Source organism: Trachypithecus francoisi, unplaced genomic scaffold (genome assembly GCF_009764315.1).
Source record: "Trachypithecus francoisi isolate TF-2019V2 unplaced genomic scaffold, Tfra_2.0 Lachesis_group12, whole genome shotgun sequence".
Lineage (NCBI taxonomy): Eukaryota > Metazoa > Chordata > Mammalia > Primates > Cercopithecidae > Trachypithecus > Trachypithecus francoisi.
The window spans coordinates 70,516,724-70,535,673 of record NW_022681457.1 but is presented as its reverse complement, the minus strand read 5'-3'; the positions used below and the strand labels follow the sequence as shown (position 1 = coordinate 70,535,673).

At 41.0% G+C, this 18,950-nt stretch overlaps 1 protein-coding gene across 2 annotated transcripts in view; it reads right to left on the bottom strand.

Annotated features, from left to right (window-relative positions):
- The window catches only part of NDC1 (NDC1 transmembrane nucleoporin), a 69,139-nt gene that overhangs the window by 8,036 nt on the left and 42,153 nt on the right, over window positions 1-18,950 (bottom strand). For both annotated transcript variants that reach the window (XM_033226308.1, XM_033226309.1), the window contains exons 14-16: window positions 17,003-17,053; window positions 13,160-13,223; window positions 11,172-11,272 (exon numbers count right to left, since the gene is read on the bottom strand). In XM_033226308.1, the coding sequence (XP_033082199.1) occupies window positions 11,172-11,272; window positions 13,160-13,223; window positions 17,003-17,053 (216 nt within the window). The remainder of the gene's footprint in view (window positions 1-11,171; window positions 11,273-13,159; window positions 13,224-17,002; window positions 17,054-18,950) is intronic.

The following is an 18,950-nucleotide window of genomic DNA, read 5'->3' as shown; positions in this document are numbered from 1 at the left end:
TTCAAGCGATTCTCCTGCCTCAACCTCCCAAGTAGCTGGGATTACAGGCGCCCACAACCACACCCACCTAATTTTTTCGTTTCTTTTTTTATTTTTTGTTTTTTTTTTTTGAGACGGAGTCTTGCTCTGTTGCCCAGACTGTAGTGCAGTGGCACGATCTCGGCTCACTGCAAGCTCCGCCTCCTGGGTTCACACCATTCTCCTGCCTCAGCCTCCTGAGTAGCTGGGACTACAGGCATCTGCCACCACGCCCAGCTAATTTTTTGTATTTTTAGTAGAGATGGGGTTTCACCGTGTTGGCCAGGATGGTCTCAATCTCCTGACCTCATGATCCGCCCACCTCAGCATCCCAAAGTGCTGGGATTACAGGTGTGAGTCCCGCGCCTGGCCATTTTTTCATATTTTTAGTAGAGACAGGGTTTCACCATATTGGCCAGGCTGGTTTCAAACTCCTGACCTCAAGTGATCCGCCCACCTCAGCCTCCCAAAGTGCTAGGATTACAGGCATGAGTCACCACACCCAGCTGCAAAACGTTTTCATTCTTAGGTTTATAAATACAAATTCAAATGATCAATTCCAGTGACTTTTTTTCTTTGACATCACCTATTGCCTTCTTATCTTTGTATACACACACCTACCTTCAGCACCTATCCCCTTACAAATTGTATAAAGTAAATTTTGGCGCACAAATACAACAGAAAATGAAGGAACACTGGTCATGTGTACTCTGAGCAAAATGAGAGATTTAAGTTTTTATTATAAAATACTGTGGGATGAAGTCTTTCCTGTTGAATGACTTACTAAATAAGCATACCATACCAGATATGTTTCCTTTCTCTCCTTAAAAACATATTGTTCTGTAATCTTTGGGTTTCAGGAAAATATATCTAGAATACATCAACTGAAGGTTCACAGTCTGAAATTCCTCTTTTTTTTTTTTTTTATGAGACGGAGTCTTACTCTGTCATCCTGGCTGGAGTGCAATAACAAACGATCTCAGCGCACTGCAACCTCTGCCTCCCTGGTTCAAGCGATCCTCCCACCTTAGCCTCCCTAATAGCTAGGACTAGCAGGCATGCGCTACCATGCCCAGCTAATTTACTGCTATTTTTAGTAGAGATGGGGTCTCACCATGTTGGCCAGGCTGATCTCAAACTCCTGACCTCAAGTTATCTGCCCTCCCCGGTTTCCCAAAGTGCTGGGATTACAGGCATGAGTTACTGCGCCCAGTCCCAAAACTCCTCTTATATTTCACCGTCATCGTTAAAGTCTAGAGCTATGCTGTCCAATATGGCAACCACTAGCCATATGTAGCTATTGAGCACCTGAAATGTGGCAGGTCTGAACTGAGATATGCTACAAAGTGAAAAATAAACACCAGATTTCTAAGAATTAGCATGTAAAAATGGATATAAAAGATCTCATTGGTAATTTTATCTTGATTACATGATAAAATGATACTACCTTAAATACTGGTTTAAATAAACTGTACTATTAATGTCACCTGTATTTTGTTAATTTATCTACCAGAAAATATAAGAGTACATAGGTGACTGCATTTTATTTCTATTGGACAGAACTGGTCTAGAGTGCTGCTATCTGTCTCTCTGCATTTGTCTTCCAATGTGTCTCAGTAATTGTTTTATTGGCAATTTTCTTCCCTTTACCATTATGGACAGAAAATTTAAAAATTATGAATTATCAATTGTATTCAGTGAAAACTTTAAAAAAGACTACAAAGATATGTGTCTAGACTTTTTATATAGCTTTTCATGAAAAATCATGCAATACTACATGATTTTATCATTCTTCTGTTTTCATATCAGTCTTTTTTACAACATAATAACTAATGAGTAATGATAAAATAATTCCTAGGATAATCGACAGCAAATTGTTATAAGATAGTGAAAATGTACAATCACTAGATCTATAATATACCTTAGATTTTAAAAGGGCCCAACAGACCTACATGGATAATTGCAAGAGAATACATTTTGTTGATTTTTTTTTTTTTTCTTTTTTAGACAGGGTCTCACTCTGTTGCCCAGGCTAGAGTGCAGTAGTGCAATCATACCTCACTGTAGTCTCAAACTCAAGCAATCCTCCTGTCTCAGCCTCCTCACTATTAGAGGCTACAGGTGCACACCACAGCACCCAGCTAATTTTTTTAAAACCTTTTATAGAGAAGGATATCGCTTTGTTGACCGAGCTGGTCTTGAACTCCTGGCTTCAAGCAATCCTCCCACCTCAGCCTCTCAAAGTGCTGGGATTACAGATGTGAGCCATCACACCCAACCTTGTTGAATTTTTTAAATAAGTAATTGCTCTCTTTGTTCTGTACAAGACCTCTAAGAAAGAATAAAGGTCCTAAAATAGCAATCTTTATAAATAGTTAGAAATGCTCAAAAAAGAAATGCAAAAAATCAATTAGGTCCAACACACCCTAATGGTATAAGCATTAAATTAAGAAGGAAAATCTCAGTTTAGAGTAAATGTGCCCTTAACCCCTCTCTTATTCTCACTAATCTCACACTAGCCACATTTGTAACAAAAGATAAGCAGGCCTCAGGTTTAGAGACCTCAGCAAATAAGAGTATCAAGCTAGAATTTAAAATCATTGACTTTTCTCACTTTAATTGCCTTATCCTTAATTCTGATATCAAAAAGCACTGAACACAAAAAAATTTCTGTAACCTTATTTTTTCTTTGTGAGACAGGGTCTCATTCTGTTGCCCAGGCCGGAGTGTAGTGGTATGATCACAGCTCACTGAGCTTTGACCTCCCAGGCTCAAGTGATCCTCCCCGCTCAGCCCCCAAGTAGCCGGGACTATACTCCCCACCTAAATTTTGTTGTTGCTGTTGTTGGAGACAGGATTTCACCATATTGACCAAGGGCTCAAGCAATCCATCAGCCTTGGCCTTCCAAAGTGCTGGGATTACATGTGTGTGCCACCATGCCCAGACAATCTTTTTTTTAAAGTGATGTGATGTTGTAACAAAAGATGTAAATCTTTTGGTGGCAAAGCTGACCTGACCTGGACTCATTTGGCAGTAAAACATGACCTGTGCTGACAAAGGCTATTTACAGTCTTCATCCCACTTTACCCCACTTAATCTGAATATTCAGAGAGTTAACTGGAGAAAAGCATTAATGTATCTGATTAAGGGGATACTACCTCAGATACCAAAAGGAATGTAATGCAGTATATGATATATATACACACATACTATGTCACATTTTTAAAATTAAAAAACATCTGAATTCTGAAATATATGTTAGGGTTTGAGATAAAGGACTATAGACCTATATTCTATTTGTAGCAAGTCAAACTAGTTTTCCTTTACAATAGTCATAAAATTTCCTTTTAAATAAATTTATGTTTAAAATAAATGACTTAGCTGGGCGTGGTGGCTCACGCCTGTAATCCCAACACTTTGGGAGGCCAAGGCAGGAGGATCGCTTGAGCCTAGGAGTTGGAGCCCAGCTTGGGCAACAAAGGGAGACCTTATCTCTTTATGAAAAAAAAAAAAAAAAAAAAGAATGAATGAATGACTTAAAACACTAAGTAAATAAAAGCTCAGGGAAATAAGATAAGACTAAATGACAACAGTATGTGATAATATAGTTATGACAAAAATTATGAAGATAATATATGAATAGTTTAAACTGGGTATCTGACACTATGTCTGCTAGATTGCTTGCTAATAGTATTGACAGCAATACTTTTCTTTAACCTTTCTTTTAATCTGAAAGATCTTTTCTCCTGTATAAGAATTATCGTGTGGCTGGATGCAGTGGCTCACGCCTATAATCTCAACACTTTAGGAGGCCGAGGCAGGCAGATCGCTTGAGCTCATGAGTTCAAGAGCAGCCTGGGCAACATGGCAAAACCCTGTCTCTACTAAAAGTACAAAAAACTAGTTGGGCATAGTGGTGCATGCCTGTGGTCCCAGCTACTCGGGAGGCTGAGGTGGGAGGATCACTTAAGCCCAGCGTGTGAAGGTACGGTGACCAGTCTGGGTGATAGAGCAAGACTGTCACACACACACAAAAAAAAGTCATGCAGCATAGGAATAATGACAACAAAGTAATAAGAGCTAACCTTTACTAAGCACCTATTATGGGTCATACATGCCAAGGGCTTTACAGAGATAATCTCATTTATTCTTCACAACCCTATGAGTTAGCTAGCTACCATTATCATCGTTCCCATCTTCCAGATATAAAAACTGATGTTTAGAGATTGCCACATTTATTGGTTCTATACTTTTTGTTTTTGTTTTTACATTTTATGCTTTCTGAAATGAAGATGTATGTTCCAATTAATGGCATCTTAGATTCGAAGAAATATAATAAATGCTATTTTCCAACTAGGAAACAGTAGAAGCTGGAATTCAGACACAAGTCAGTCTGACTCCAGATCTCACACTTTGACACATCTGCCATACTGTCATTCTATTGGGAAAAAGGAGGTTAAGAAATGCAAACCTCTGCCAAGCTCTCCCAAAGGTAATCTAAAAGGGTGGCCTGCGAAGGACTTCGGGTTCAAAACCCTAGTTTCCAATTTTGACTCAACCATTTACTAGGTACAATCATGAATAAGTTGTACTCATACAGAAAACAGTTTCTGAAAGACTCCAGCATGCAAAATAAAAAATAAGCCTTCTTTTAACCTCACAGGGTTTTACAAAAAAAAAATTTTTTAACAATTTCTTTGGAATACTATGCAAATATTAGGTAAAGCAGCATAGGACTTTACAGAAACCAAGAAGAGACTCTGACTGGTACAATGTTGGTCAAGGGTATCTGGGACTTCAAATACATAGCTCCGGCCCTCAAGAATATTCCTTTCTTTCCCCCATTCCTCCTTCCAACCCCTACATTCTCCAGGAGCCATTAATTATCTCACATCTCTCTATCCCCTACTTGCAAGACTAGCTCAGATTCACCTGTCATATGTTCTCTGATCATCCTGCATTTCTTTTTTTCTTTTTTTGAGACAGAGTTTTGTTCTTGTTGCCCAGGCTGAAGAGCAATGGCACAATTGCAGCTCACTGCAACCTCTGCCTCCCAGGTTCAAGCGATTCTCCCACTTCAGCCTCCCAAGTAGCTACGATTATAGGCGTCCACCACCACGCCCGGCTAATTTTTTGTATTTTTAGTAGAGACAGGGTTTCACCATGTTGGCCAGGCTGGTCTCAAACTCCTGACCTCAGGTGATCCACCCGCCTCGGCCTCCCAAAGTCCTGGGATTACAGGCGTCAGCCACCGTGCCCAGCCTCATCCTGCATTTCTCTGCACAGTAGCACTGTGGCACTGACTACAACTGTAGTTCTTTGTATGATTATCTGTTTTACATCCTGGAAGCTCCTGGAGGGCAGGAACCCTGTCTTTTTCCATTCTGTATCGTATCACATGCTAACTGCTTGATAATTAAATAGTTACTGGAGGGATGGATCTGTGAATAGCATAAAGGTAAACATCAATATTCCAAGTACATCAAAATTTGACCTTCAAATGACGAGGCAAAAAAATATAATAGATAGGGCTGATCAACTTCATCAGGATGACATTGGCCTTTCCATAGAAACCAAGGTTATCTAAAGAATGTAAAACATATTTTAAAAACGAAAAGGTTCTGGAGATGGATGGTGCTGATGACTGCATAACAATGTGAATATATTCAATGTCATAGAACCATACACTAAAAAATAGATTAAAAATTGTCATTTTTATGTTATGTACATTTTACTAAGTTTAATTTTTTTTTTTTCCTAGAGACAGGGTCTCACTCTGTTGCCCAGCCTGGAGGACAGTCACATAACTCACTGCAGCCTCAAATTCCTGAGCTTACATGATCCTTCAGCCCCAGCCTCCCAAGTAGCTGGAACTATAGGCTAGCATCATCACACTCGGCTAATTTTTCAAGTTTTTTTATAGACACTGTCTCACTATGTTACCCTGGCTGGTCTTGAATTCCTGACCTCAAGCTATCCTCCTGCCTCATAGCCTCCCAAAACGCTGGGATTACAGGCATGAGCCAACGCATTTAGCCAAAAAATTTTAATTATAAAATATGTCATTTTGTTTCCTAATATTTTGTATGTAAGCACCCTTTTTAAAAACAACAATAAAATCCTATGGACTTCCAGAGGTTAATACTTGCTGTTCATCCACTGATAAAGGAAATAACTACTATGAATTCAGCAATGTTTTCAAAAGAATTTGTATTTTAATTAACCAAAACAGCATGTAAAAACATCTGAGAAAACAGCTGCAAACATGTTGGAGAAATGGTAATCATTCAAATGAAAGTATGTATGTCCCTTATAATAACTGTGATCTCCAGGATGGTCTGGGCATTGGCAGAAACCACTGAGCTAGCTAGCATTTCCATCACTCTACTCCTTGCCCTCTGAATAGTTTGAAGAGTGAAAGGCTCCCCTTCCCTTTCACATTTTGCCTTTAATGATTCAGTGAAATGGCTGATGTTATTGATACTGAAAAGTAAAACAAAAGGATAGAACAGTTCCACACAATTGTTCCTTAGTAACACCCAGAAGCCAGTAATGTACAACTTGCCTTAAATTACAGAGATACTTAGAACTTACTGTCTTCACTTTGATCCCTTCTAGACCAAAGAACAGAAAGCCAAAAACATATAACAGGGATCATATGAGTCACATCACATTCCTGCCTCTCAAAACAAAAAGATGGTTTGGGAGCATTTTAATCAACCCATCGCATCAGAATTGTCACTAAATTTAAGCCCCAAAACAGAAGCCTTTGTCTACTGAACCAGCAATGACGCAATCCAGCAGCCATCCAACAAGCATTTAATAAGTGCCTGTCATTTGCCAGCTACTATATCAGATGATGGGAAGAGAGGTAAGACAAAGTCCCCACCTCTACTGGCTAATATGAAGAGGAGACAATAAAAGTCAATAAAGACAATAAAGTATTGAGGGTGGAGTTTAGAGTAGAGTCAGACCAAAGGAGAAAAATATGTTCTAGATAAAAAAGGAAAGAAAAGGCAGCATGTGCAGAGTTAGAGTCAAGTAAAGAAAATAAGATACATTTGGTGGGAGGCAGAGACTGAATAGCCTATGGTGGTTATAAGAGCAGAGGACTCATGGGAATAGCAGAGTGGCTGGAATGAGAGCACGAAGTAACTCAGTTGAGGGTCTATGGGGCAAGAGGATGTAATAATTCAGGACAAAAATGCCAAGATCCTGAAGCAAGGCAGGAGGGATCGGCAAGAGAATGGGTGGATAGTGGAACTGCCACATGGGTGCAGCTCAAGGACATGGGGACAAAGGAGTTGAAGGAATTGGTAATAAAGTGGTTGAAATAATAGACTACAAGGTCCAAACCGGATACAGAAAGGCATATACGTAGTCAGGAGGGAGCTGAAAGACAACGAACATGGGGAAAAGGAACTGGAAATCCTGGTAGGATCAAAGAAACTGTACAGAAGCAGCAAGGACATGGAAGGGCTGAGCCCGGAGCAAGGGCTCTTACACTGGGTCCATAGACCTAAGGGAAAAATTCCGGGGGTACAAACTTGAATTACACATTTATCTTTACTAAGATCTAATTACAATCAGCATTTCCTTCAACTATGAATGTAAGCAACAAATCGTAGTAGCAGTAGCAATTCCTGTGACTTTGTCACCAACAGAAATCACCAATATCTCCATATCCCAATACAATTGTTACAGTTATTCTGAAATACCATTCATCTTATCCCTACCTCAAAATAAGTTACTGGACTCACTGACAGATCTTGTTATGTAACGCAATAATTAAAAACCACATATTACTGTATCATAAATTTAACATCTTGATAATTATATTCCAATATAACTGATTTTCTTTCTAATCCTGAGCACTTCATGCGTTTAAGAACATGATTCTGAGAAGAAGTTCATGGGCTTCAACAGACTGCCAAAGGAATCTTTGGAACAAAAACATTTAAGGACTCTAGCTTACAGAGTAGAATCCTGGAGTTTCAAGCTCTGGCTGTGGAGTATTCAGGGGATAATTGGGCCTAGGTGATAGTTGTGGGTTGAGAGGGTATACAAATGGGTAGTGAAGAGGAGGAAGTCAACAAATTGTGCAGACAGGGTGTCGGGCAGATTACCCACACAGACTCTGAATTACTCATTACAATCAACCTCAGGATATAGAGTGGGAAAAAAAAAAAAAAGACTGTGAGGCAGTTTGCAAAATCTGATGATGGCAGAGCATGACCAAAAGGTTGACTATGATGTGGCTTAAGGGAAAATAGACATTATAAGCCCACATAAGGAGGAGTTTTATACTGAGAAGCTAAGTATCAGGTCACTGGTCCTGTTCTCTTTGTTCCAACTTTTCTCAACATCCAAAAATATGCTTCTTTGCCTTGTTCTACTCTGCCCCTCCAAAGTATTCTCCATTCCAACTCCCCTGTTTCTAAGTAAACAGGGCCTGCTATGACTTAAGTTTGTCACTCAAAAAGGATGTGCTAGAAACTTAATCCCCAATGCACCGGTGTTGAGAGGTGGGGCCTAATGGGAGGTGTTTAGGTCAGGAGGACTCCACTCTCAAGAATGAGTTAATGCAGATTATACAGACCATCCTGGCTAACACAGTGAAACCTTGTTTCTGCTAAAAATACAAAAATTAGCTGGGCATGGTGGTGGGCACCTGTAGTCCCAGCTACTGGGGAGGCTGAGGCAGGAGAATGGTGTGATCCCAGGAGGCGGAGCTTGCAGTGAGCCAAGATCACACCACTGTACTCCAGCCTGGGCGACAGAGCGAGACTCTGTCTCAAAAAAAAAAAAAAGAAAAAAAGAAAAAAATACATAAATCAGTTGGGCATAGTGGCATGCACCTGTACTCCCAGCTACTCAGGAGGCTGAGGCAGGAGAATCACTTGAACCCAGGATACGGCAGTGGCAGTGAGCTGAGATCACACCACTGCACTCCAGCCTGGGCGACAGAGCAGAGACTCTGTCTCAAAAAAAAAAAAAAAAGCGGGGAAGGGATGTGGATCTGTAGCTTCTTCCCAGGTCTACTGCACTGCTAATGCCCTGCAATCAGACTGGGCTCTAGTCCCAGCTCTGCCACCTGGGAGATTGTGTGTGAGACCTGAGGTAAGTTGCTGCACTACTAAGCCTCCCTCATCTATAAAAAAAAAAAAAAGGGTGAAAACACTTCCACCTTGCTGACTTCACAAGATAGTTATAAAGATCAAATAATAATGATATCAAATTACTCTCTAGACTATAAGCACTGTACCATTATTGTTATTTTAACTACACTGCGAGAGTGAAAAAAAAAATGTTATGAGCATCAAAGATATGCCCAAATCATTGTCATCCTATTGTGCAGTCAGAAAAACCAAATACTCGAAGCTGTAGGAAATTACTAGGAAACTATTTATTTACAGAAAGGCATTTGGGAAAGAGGACAAATAATAAAACTATCCATGTAGGCACACACATCTCAAGTAACACACATGAGAAAGTACTCACAAAAAGTACTCAAAGCAAAAAAATCACTGGTTTTGATGGGTAAGATTTTCTAATAGGTAAAATGAATTGAGTTTTAAAGAAAGAAATGGAGAAGCATATTTTCTCTTTGTTATCTTTTATTTTTTTGAGACAGGGTCTCACTCTGTCACCCAGGCTGGAGTGCAATGGCATAATTTCGGCTCATTGCAACCTCTACCTCCTGGGTTCAAGCGATTCTCCCCCGTCAGCCTCATAAGTAGCTGGGACTACAAGTGCACACCACCACACCCCGTGAATTTTTAAAAAATTTTTTGTAGAGACAGAGTTTCCTCATGTTGCCCAAGCTTCTCTTCATATTTTAAATGGTTTCCCAAGACCAAAAGATGCACCAGTTTTATCATTTAAGCCTAGTTCAATTCCACTTCCTCCAGAAGGCCTACTATATCCACCAGATGCATTTTTTTTTTTTTTTTGTGAGACAAGGTCTCGCTTTGTGGTCCAGGCTGGAGTGCAGTGGCACGATCTCCACTCACTATAACCTCCGCCTCCTGAGTTCAAGCAATTCTCCTGCCTCAGCCTCTCGAGTAGCTGGGACTACAGGCTCACACCACTGTGTCTAGCTAATTTTTCTTTTTTTTTTTTTTTTTTTTTGTAGAGATGGGGTTTCAACTTGTTGCCCAGACTGGTCTTGAACTCCTGAGCTCAGGTGATCTGCCCACCTTAGCCTCCCAAAGTGTTGGGATTATAGGTACAAGCCTCCAGATGCTATCGCTACATGCCTCTAGCACTTAGTGTTTACAGCTGTCATGTGACATAAGGTGACATAAAAAGTACCAAGCAACATGAAGTTAGAAAAAGAAGTCTGCTGCAAAGCAGAAAGCATGTGTTCTATTTTTTGCCCTTCTTTAAGTCTAGGACCAAGAAAACCTATTAGTTAAAACTAGCCATCAAGCCTGGTGATAGGTATCTATTGGCCTCAGCTCTTGAGCCTCAACCCAAAAGGGCACTTTATCTGAATGGGTCATTTAATTACAGGTCACTTTCGGTAGCTACAAATTGTGTAAGGATTCACTTGTGTCAGTGAACAGAAGTCTAGTATTTTAAACAATGTGTTTAATACCAGAGGCATACCCTACAGGTTTAGTATACTTTCTTTTACTGTTTCTGTAAAATGTTATAAGCAGATTAAAAGTTTTCTCTTCCTAAACTTTTAGTTTTGTTTTTTAAAATAGAGACAGGGTCTCGCTCTGTTACCCAGGCTGCAGTGCAGTGGTGGAATCGTAGCTCACTGCAGCCTCACACTCCTGGTTCCAATGATTCTCCCACCTCGGGCTCTTGAGTAGCTGGGACTACAGGCATACACCACTATGGCTAGCTAATTTTTTATTTTTTGTAAAAACCAAGTCTTGCCATGTTGCTTAGGCTGATCTCAAACTCTCAACCTCAAGTGACCCTCCAGCCTCAGCCTCCCAAAGCACTAGGATTATAAGCGTGAGCCACACCGGCCTCTTTTCTGTCTTTTAGATTGTAATTTCCTGAGGGCGAAAAAGTACATTATTTTAACTTCCAACATGTTCTGTCACTTGATAAATGTGATATATAGGAAACAAGCAAAGCACTGGGTGGGAGGGGAAGATGACCTCTACCCCCTCCCAACCCACAGATGGCTTACCTCTTGCAGTGTCAACAAAGTATTAAGGATAGCTGGTAGTGTAGTCTGGACAACTCCAAATCTATCCTCTGTAAATGATGCTGCTACTAAGTGCGACAGACCTCAAGGGAAAAAACAAAAAAAGGTTAAAAGTGAATCAAAATTAGGCAAAACTATTTGAAATACATCTATTTTAGGAAGGATTAATATTCTGAATACAAAAAGAAATAAAGGCTGGGCATGGTGCCTCACACCTGTAATCCTAACACTCTGGGAGGCTGAGGTGGGCAGATCGCTTAAACCCAGGAGTTAGAGATGAGCCTGGGCAACATGGTGAAACCCCTTCTCTACAAAAAATACAAAATTAGCCAGGTGTGGCACAACAAACCTATAGTCCCAGCTACTCGGGAGGCTGAGGTGGGAGGATTACTTGAGCCCAGGAGGCAGAGGTCGAAGTTAGCAAAGATCACACCACTGCACTCCAGCCTGGGCAAGAGAGTGGGACTGTCTCAAAAATAAAAAGTAAAAATAAATAAATAAATACATACATAAAGAGAGGAGCAATTCAATAGAAAAATGGGCAAAAAAATCGGAATAGGCACTGAAAAAAGTACTCAACTGCATTAGTTACGAATAAAATAACAGTCTCTGGCTTTACATTCTATTAGGAAGACAATTTTAAAAATAATATAGTGTTGGGTAATGATATGTGCCAGGAAAAAAAAAAAAAAAAACATGTGGTAAGGGCATACAGCTGTGAGGACGATACTTTTCAGAGAATGGTCAGCAAAGGCCTCTGAGCATCATTTAAGCACTGAGAAGGCTGTATCTATATGATGAAAAGAAACAGCTCTTTAACAACTAAGTTTTCATATTTAACATAAGTTAACATAAGTTAAAAACAATCTATCTGTTGCACTTTTTTGAAGTAGGGAAAGATATAAAAGAATCCAGACTCGACAGCCTGGGCAACATAGCAAGACCCTGTCTCTATACAAAAAATATAAAACTTAGCTGGGTGTGGTGGCAGGCACCTGTAGTCCAAACTACTCAGGAGGCTGAGGGAGGAGGACTGCATGAGCCCAGGAGTTCAAGGTTGCAGTGAGCTATGATCATACCATTGAATTCCATCTTGGGAGACACAGCAAGACTCCATCTCTTAAAACAAACAACCAAAAAGACTAAGTGTGGTGGCTCACACCTATAATCTCAGCACTTCAGGAGGTCAAGGCAGGAAGATGACTTGAGCCCAGGAGTTCGAGGCCAGACTGGATAATCTCGTCTCTATAAAAAAAATTTTTTTTTTTTTTTTTTTGAGAAGGAGTTGCGCTCTATTACCCAGGCTAGAGTGCAGTGGCATGATACCGACTCACTGCAGCCTCCACCTCCCAGGTTCAAGTGATTCTCCTGTCTCAGCCTCCCGAGTAGCTGGGATTACAGGCGCATGCCAGCATGCCTGGCTAATTTTTGTGTTGTTAGTAGGGAAGGGGTTTCACCATGCTGGCCACGCTGGTCTCGAACTCCTGACCTCAGGTGACCCACCTGTCTCGGCCTCTCCAAAGTGCTGGGATTACAGGCGTGAGACACTGCAACTGGTCCAAAAAATTTTTTTAAAACAAAAATTAACAGGGCGTGGTGGTGTGCAACCGTGGCCCCAGCTACTCAGGAGGCTGAGGTGGATTGCTTGAGCCCAGGAGGTCAAGGATACAGTGAGCCGTGTTCATACCACTGCACTTGATCCTGGACCAGAGCAAAACCCTGTCTCAAAAAGAAAAAAAGAACCCAGGCTCAGTTTCTCTGCTTACATACAAGAAAAAATTGTGCCCAAATCGAAGTACGCCTAAATATATTTTTCAAAATGATCTACATAAAACAAAGATATAAAAACGAATCTGTACATTCAGAGACTGAGATCAAGGACCAGAACTGACCTTTCATCTTTCATGGATGATACTTCAATATTTAACTGACAGTTAAAATCACAGTTACAGTTCACAGCCGTTGCTTACCTTCTAATGCCCAAATATGCATTTGGGCATCTGAAAAAACAGCCTGAATGGAGGCCTCTGGGTGCTACAAATAAAAACAAAAACATTTAAGTGAGTTCCCCTGAAAACTCCATTATTTCGTCTAATTAAATATGTAGACTATAAAACAAAAAATGCACAGCTGCCTCTCAATAATTAAAATTTAAAATAAATTATTTTATATTTAACTTGGTAATTACTCATTTAATACAACAAAGCATTCTACCATCAACTCATTGTGTGGCTCTTGCCAAGTCTCTAAATCTCTGTGCCTCAGTTTCTAATTTAAAGTTACATATACTCAAACCACCTCGGAGGATTAGTACAAAGATCACTTAAGTGAATCGTTACAGAAACTCTTTTTAAAAAACTTGGCTGGGGCCGGGCACGGTGGCTCAGGCCTGTAATCCCAGAACTTTGGGAGGCCAAGGCAGGTGGATCACGAGGTCAGGAGTTCGAGACCAGCCTGGTCAACATAGTGAAACCCCGTCTCTACTAAAAATACAAAAAATTAGCTGGGCATGATGGCGGGTGCCAGTAATCCCAGTTACTCAGGAGGCTGAGGCAGGAGAATCGCTTGAACCCGGGAGGTGGAGGCTGCAGTGAGCTGAGATTGCACCACTGCACTCTAGCCTGGGCAACAAGAGTGAAATTCCATCTCAAAAAAAAAAAAGAAAAAGAAAAAAAAAACTTAGCTGGGTGCAGTGGCTCATGCCTATAATCTTAGCACTTTGGGAGGCCAAGGTGGGTAGATCATTTGAGGTCAGGAGTTTGAGACCAGCCTGGCCAACATGCTGAAACCCCCATCTCTACTAAAAATACAAAAATTAGCTAGGTGTGGTGGCATGCGTTTGTAGTCCCAGCTATTTGGGAGGCTGAGGCAGGAGAATTGCTCGAATCCAGATGGTTGAGATTGCAGTGAGCCAAGATCACACCAGTGCATTCCAGCCTGGGATGGCCGGACATGGTGGCTCATGCCTGTAATCCCAGCATTTTGGGAAGCCGAGGTGGGTGGATCACCTGAGTCAGGAGTTCGAGACCAGCCTGGCCAACACAGTGAAACCCTGTCTCTACTAAAAATACAAAAATTAGCTGGGTGTGGTGGCACATGCCTGTAGTCCCAGCTACTTGGGAGGCTGAGGCAGGAGAATCGCTTGAACCTGGGAAGCGGCAGTTGTAGTGAGCTAAGATCACGCCATTGCACTCCAGCCTAGGCAACAAGAGAGAAACTCCATCTCAAAAAAAAAAAAACAAAAATAAATAAATAAATAAAAAATAAAAATAAAAAAATTGGTCAGGCGCGGTGGCTCACGTCGGTAATCCCAGCACTTTGGGAGGCCAAGGAGGGCCAATAACCTGAGGTCAGGAGTTTGAGACCAGCCTGGCCAACATGGTAAAACTCTATCTCTACTAAAAATACAGAAAATTAGCCCACGTGGTGGCGCATGCCTATAGTCTCGGATACTTGGGAGGCTGCAGTGGGAGAATCGCTTGAACCCGGGAGGCAAAGGTTGCAGTGAGTCAAGATTGCGCCATTGCACTCCAGCCTGGGTGACAGAACAAGACTTCATCTCAAAAAAAAAACCAAAAAACAAAATAAAGACAACAACAACAAAACTGCCTACTTGTTATTGCTCTTAAATTGTCTACCTTCAACCCCACTCAAAGAAAAACCAACTAACTTTCGTTTAAAAAATGTTTTTATTTGTACAAATTATGGAGTACATGTGAAATTTCGTTACATGTATATAATGCATGACGATCAAGTCACGGCATTTTGGGTATCCATCACCTGAGTATAATACATTTTTGTGAACTGTAATCATCCTACTCTGGTATCAAACACTGGATTTATTCCTTCTATCTATCTGTGTATTTATACCTTTTAACCTACTTCTCTCCACCCTGCTCCTACCCTCTACCCATCCTTCCCAGTCTCTGTTATCTTTCCATTCTACTCCCATGTCATCAAATTTTTTAGCTTCCACGTGTAAGAACATGCAATATTTATCTTTCTGTGCCTGACTTATTTCACTTAAGATTATGATGTCCAGCCAGGCACAGTGGTTCACACCTTTAATCCCAGCACTTCGGGAGGCCGAGGTGGGAGGATCATGATGTCAGAAGATCGAGACCATCCTGGCTAACATGGTGAAACCCCATCTCTACTAAAAATACAAAAAATTAGCCAGGGGTGGTGGTGGATGCCTGTAGTCCCAGCTACTTGGGAGGCTGAGGCAGGAGAATGGAGTGAACCCGGGAGGCGGAGCTTGCAGTGAGCCAAGATCGCGCCGCTGCACTCCAGCCTGGGCGACACAGCAAGACTCCGTCTCAAAATATATATATATATATATATATATAATTATGTCCAATTCTATCCATGTTGCTGCAAATGACATGATTTCACGCTGCCTAACCTTCTTTAACATACCACCATGGAATAGGGTGGAACAATTTGTCCATTTTAACAAATGCTGTCTTTGGTTATGTACCCAATGAAGCCTATTAAGTACCATATAACAAGCCCATTAAGTTACATTTTTTAACATCAAATAGCAGCACTGTCTATAACTTATCACATAATAGATTCACTTGCAAAACTAGGATCAAAATTAGCCTTTCACTTTCAAGAAAACAGGAGATCTTGGTCACCATGTGGTCTGCCACTTACTGTCTCTGTGCCCTTAGGCTAGCTACCTGACTCCTCTGAGCCCACCATCACACCTGGCTACTTTTTATCTGTAAAATGAATACATATCTCACAGGAATGCTGTTAGAATTAAATGAGGGAACTGAAGCGAGAACAGAGTATGGCACACATAAGACACTCATGGTGAGTTATTTTCCCCTTCTTTTAAAATCAAGCACTGAAGTAAAACTTCAGACAAACCCTCTTCCTTTTGGTGGAAGACAAGACACCTTCCTCTAATGGGTAGCCCGGAGTGGATTATTTTTTGGTAAAGGTTAATGGCTAGTTGGGTGGATCGTCCCTTCCACCATAGTGGAAAAGCAGTTTCAAGCCCCTGAAATGACTGTGTTATGTGTTATCTATATTCTATCAGGGTTGCTTAGACCTCTTTTTTCCACCAGAGTATGACTCCCAAATAATAAATATAACAGATGCCAATATAAACTTTCACTTGAAGGTATTAATGGAGTGAGTGTGACATTAGATAATACCGCAATATCTGCAGAAAGAGAGGCTAGATTTTAAAAGCTAAAAACAAAAATTATTTCCCCTACATAAGGGCAAAGGTTTTGCACATCAAACGATTAAAGACACAATAGCCACAGCCAGCAAAAACAGGAATGAATCTTTAGCTTCTACAACTAAGATTTTCTCTCCTGTGGCAGCTGGAACAGCAGATACACAAGTTGGGGAGTCATTTCATGTGTGGTCTGAATTATAACTTTTTATTCATCATAAATTTAACACCTGTGATATCATCATCTCTCTTTTGAACACCAAACTGGTCACAAAGATGCTAGTAGGACATGAGTCAAGAAGCACCAGATAGTCACACAAATTTGTTCACTTTGTGAAGATCCGGACAGCAGGAAGGGGTCCGTGTTGCCTATCAACACAAAGCTGCCAGCAGCCAAGAGACTCCAGAGGCAACTAGACAGTCAAGCTTCGGAAGCCACTGAAGTGAGATGTGTGTCTAGGGCAACTATTGTTAAAACGGAGGTTCAGTGAAGCACTATGCAAAGCTGCCTGGCGTGATAGGATTAAGCTATGAAATATTTACAAGTCAGATGCTATCTGCTACTTTATATGTCATTTCCTCCCTCCCCATTCCCAACGCTATAACCACATATTCTTACCTTACTGAAAAAATACATTATCAGCACGCGTTTTGACAAGAAATTCTTAACCTGAGTTGGAAAAAGGGAAGAATTAACACATTTGCCTTTTAAATTCTATTCTAATATAACACATTTCCTAGTTCTTCCAGACACTAACTTAAATAAAAAAATGAAACACTTCACATCTTGTGGGCAAAGAATAATAATACTTAAACAATACGCCATGTAACTAAATACCTTTGTACTATAAATTGGATAACCAAGCTAAGCCAACTAACCTAAACTGTATTCCCATGTATACACATTTAACCCCCAAATTAGAGGCCTGACATTAAAAAATAATAATAAAAATAAAAATTAAAAAAAAAATTCTAAGTGATTTTGGTGAAATGTTTTTCTTTTTTTTTTTATTTCAGAAACAGGGTCTCGCTTTGTCACCCAGGCTGGAGTGCAGTTATATGATCACAGTTTACTGCCACCTCAAATTCCTGGGCTCAACAGATTGTCCCATCTCAGCCTCCTGGGTAGCTGGGACTACAGGCATACCACCATGCCTGGTTAATTTTTAAATGTTTTTGTACAGACAGGGTCTCACCATCTTGCCCAGGCTGGTCTCAAACTCCTGGGCTCAAGCAGTCCTCTCACCTCAGCCTCCCAAAGTGCTAGGATTACAGACTGGAGATATTTTTCAAGGCCATATTATTTCTCAATTCTCTATAACTGTCCTGTCCTTTAACCTCTTAATACCCCAAAAAAGAGTATGTTTCTCTCACAGGGAAAAAAAAATCTTGTTTTTTGAGACACGGTCTCACTCTATCACCCAGGCTGGAGTGCAGTGGCATATTCATAGCTCACTGCAACCTCTGCTTTCTGGGCTCAGGTGATTCTCCTACCTCAGGCTCCCACGTAGCTAGGACTACAGGAATGCACCACCACGCCCAGCTAATTTTTGTAGTTTTAGTAGAGATGGAGTTTTGCCATGTTGCCCATGCTGGTCTTGAATTCCCGGGCTCAAGCAATGCTCCCACTTCGGCATCGCAAAGTGCTGAGATTACAGGAAAAAAAATATCTTAAGACATAAAGTAGTTTTCCACTAGTTGACAATCCCGGGGTAAAAAAATGTTCTTAGTATCAGCTAAAAGCTAACCAAACTAACTTAAAAGTGAATCTGCTCCTACCATACTCTCACCCAAAGCTGCATGACTACTCAGAAGGCTGCAGTAAGCAGCACATGTCTGCTTGGGTAAAAGTGACATGGCAGTACTAATGGCTATATAGAGCCATATGGGATCCTGAAGTTTATAAAATGCCTTTAACCATTAATTCCCTATTAATAAAGTCATTCCATCAGCAAACATGTTATCATTTCTCCCGAGTGGGCATGGTGGCTCGCCCCTGTAATTCCAACACTTTATGAGGCTCAGGCAGGATGACTGCTTGAGGCCAAGAGTTTGAGATCAGCCTGGGCAACATAGCAAGACTGTGTCTCTACAAAAAACAAAAATTAAAAAAATTAGCCAGGCATGGTGGCATGCACCTGTAGTCCCAGCTACCCAGGAGGCTGAGGTGGGAGGATCACTTGAGCCCGGGAGTTCAAGGCTGCAGTGTAGCCATGACCATTACCACTGCACTCCAGCCTGAGCAACAGACAGACCAAGAACCCATCTCAAATTTTTAAAAAAGTTCCTTGACCCCTCAATTCCTCGCAGCTATTGCCCCATTTTTCTGCTCCACTTACAACAAACTCCTTGAAAAATGTGGCTTTTCTTGTGGTCTCCAATTCGTCTACCAATCTCTCCTGAACTCATGCATTTTGGCTTTTGTCCGCACTACTCCAGCCAACAACCCTTGTCAAGGACTCAGTGACCTCCGCATTTCTAGCTCAACAGTTAATTCTCAGCTTCTGCCCAGGCTACCCATTAGCAGCATCTGACACTTCCACCTCCTCCTCCTTGAAACTCTTTCT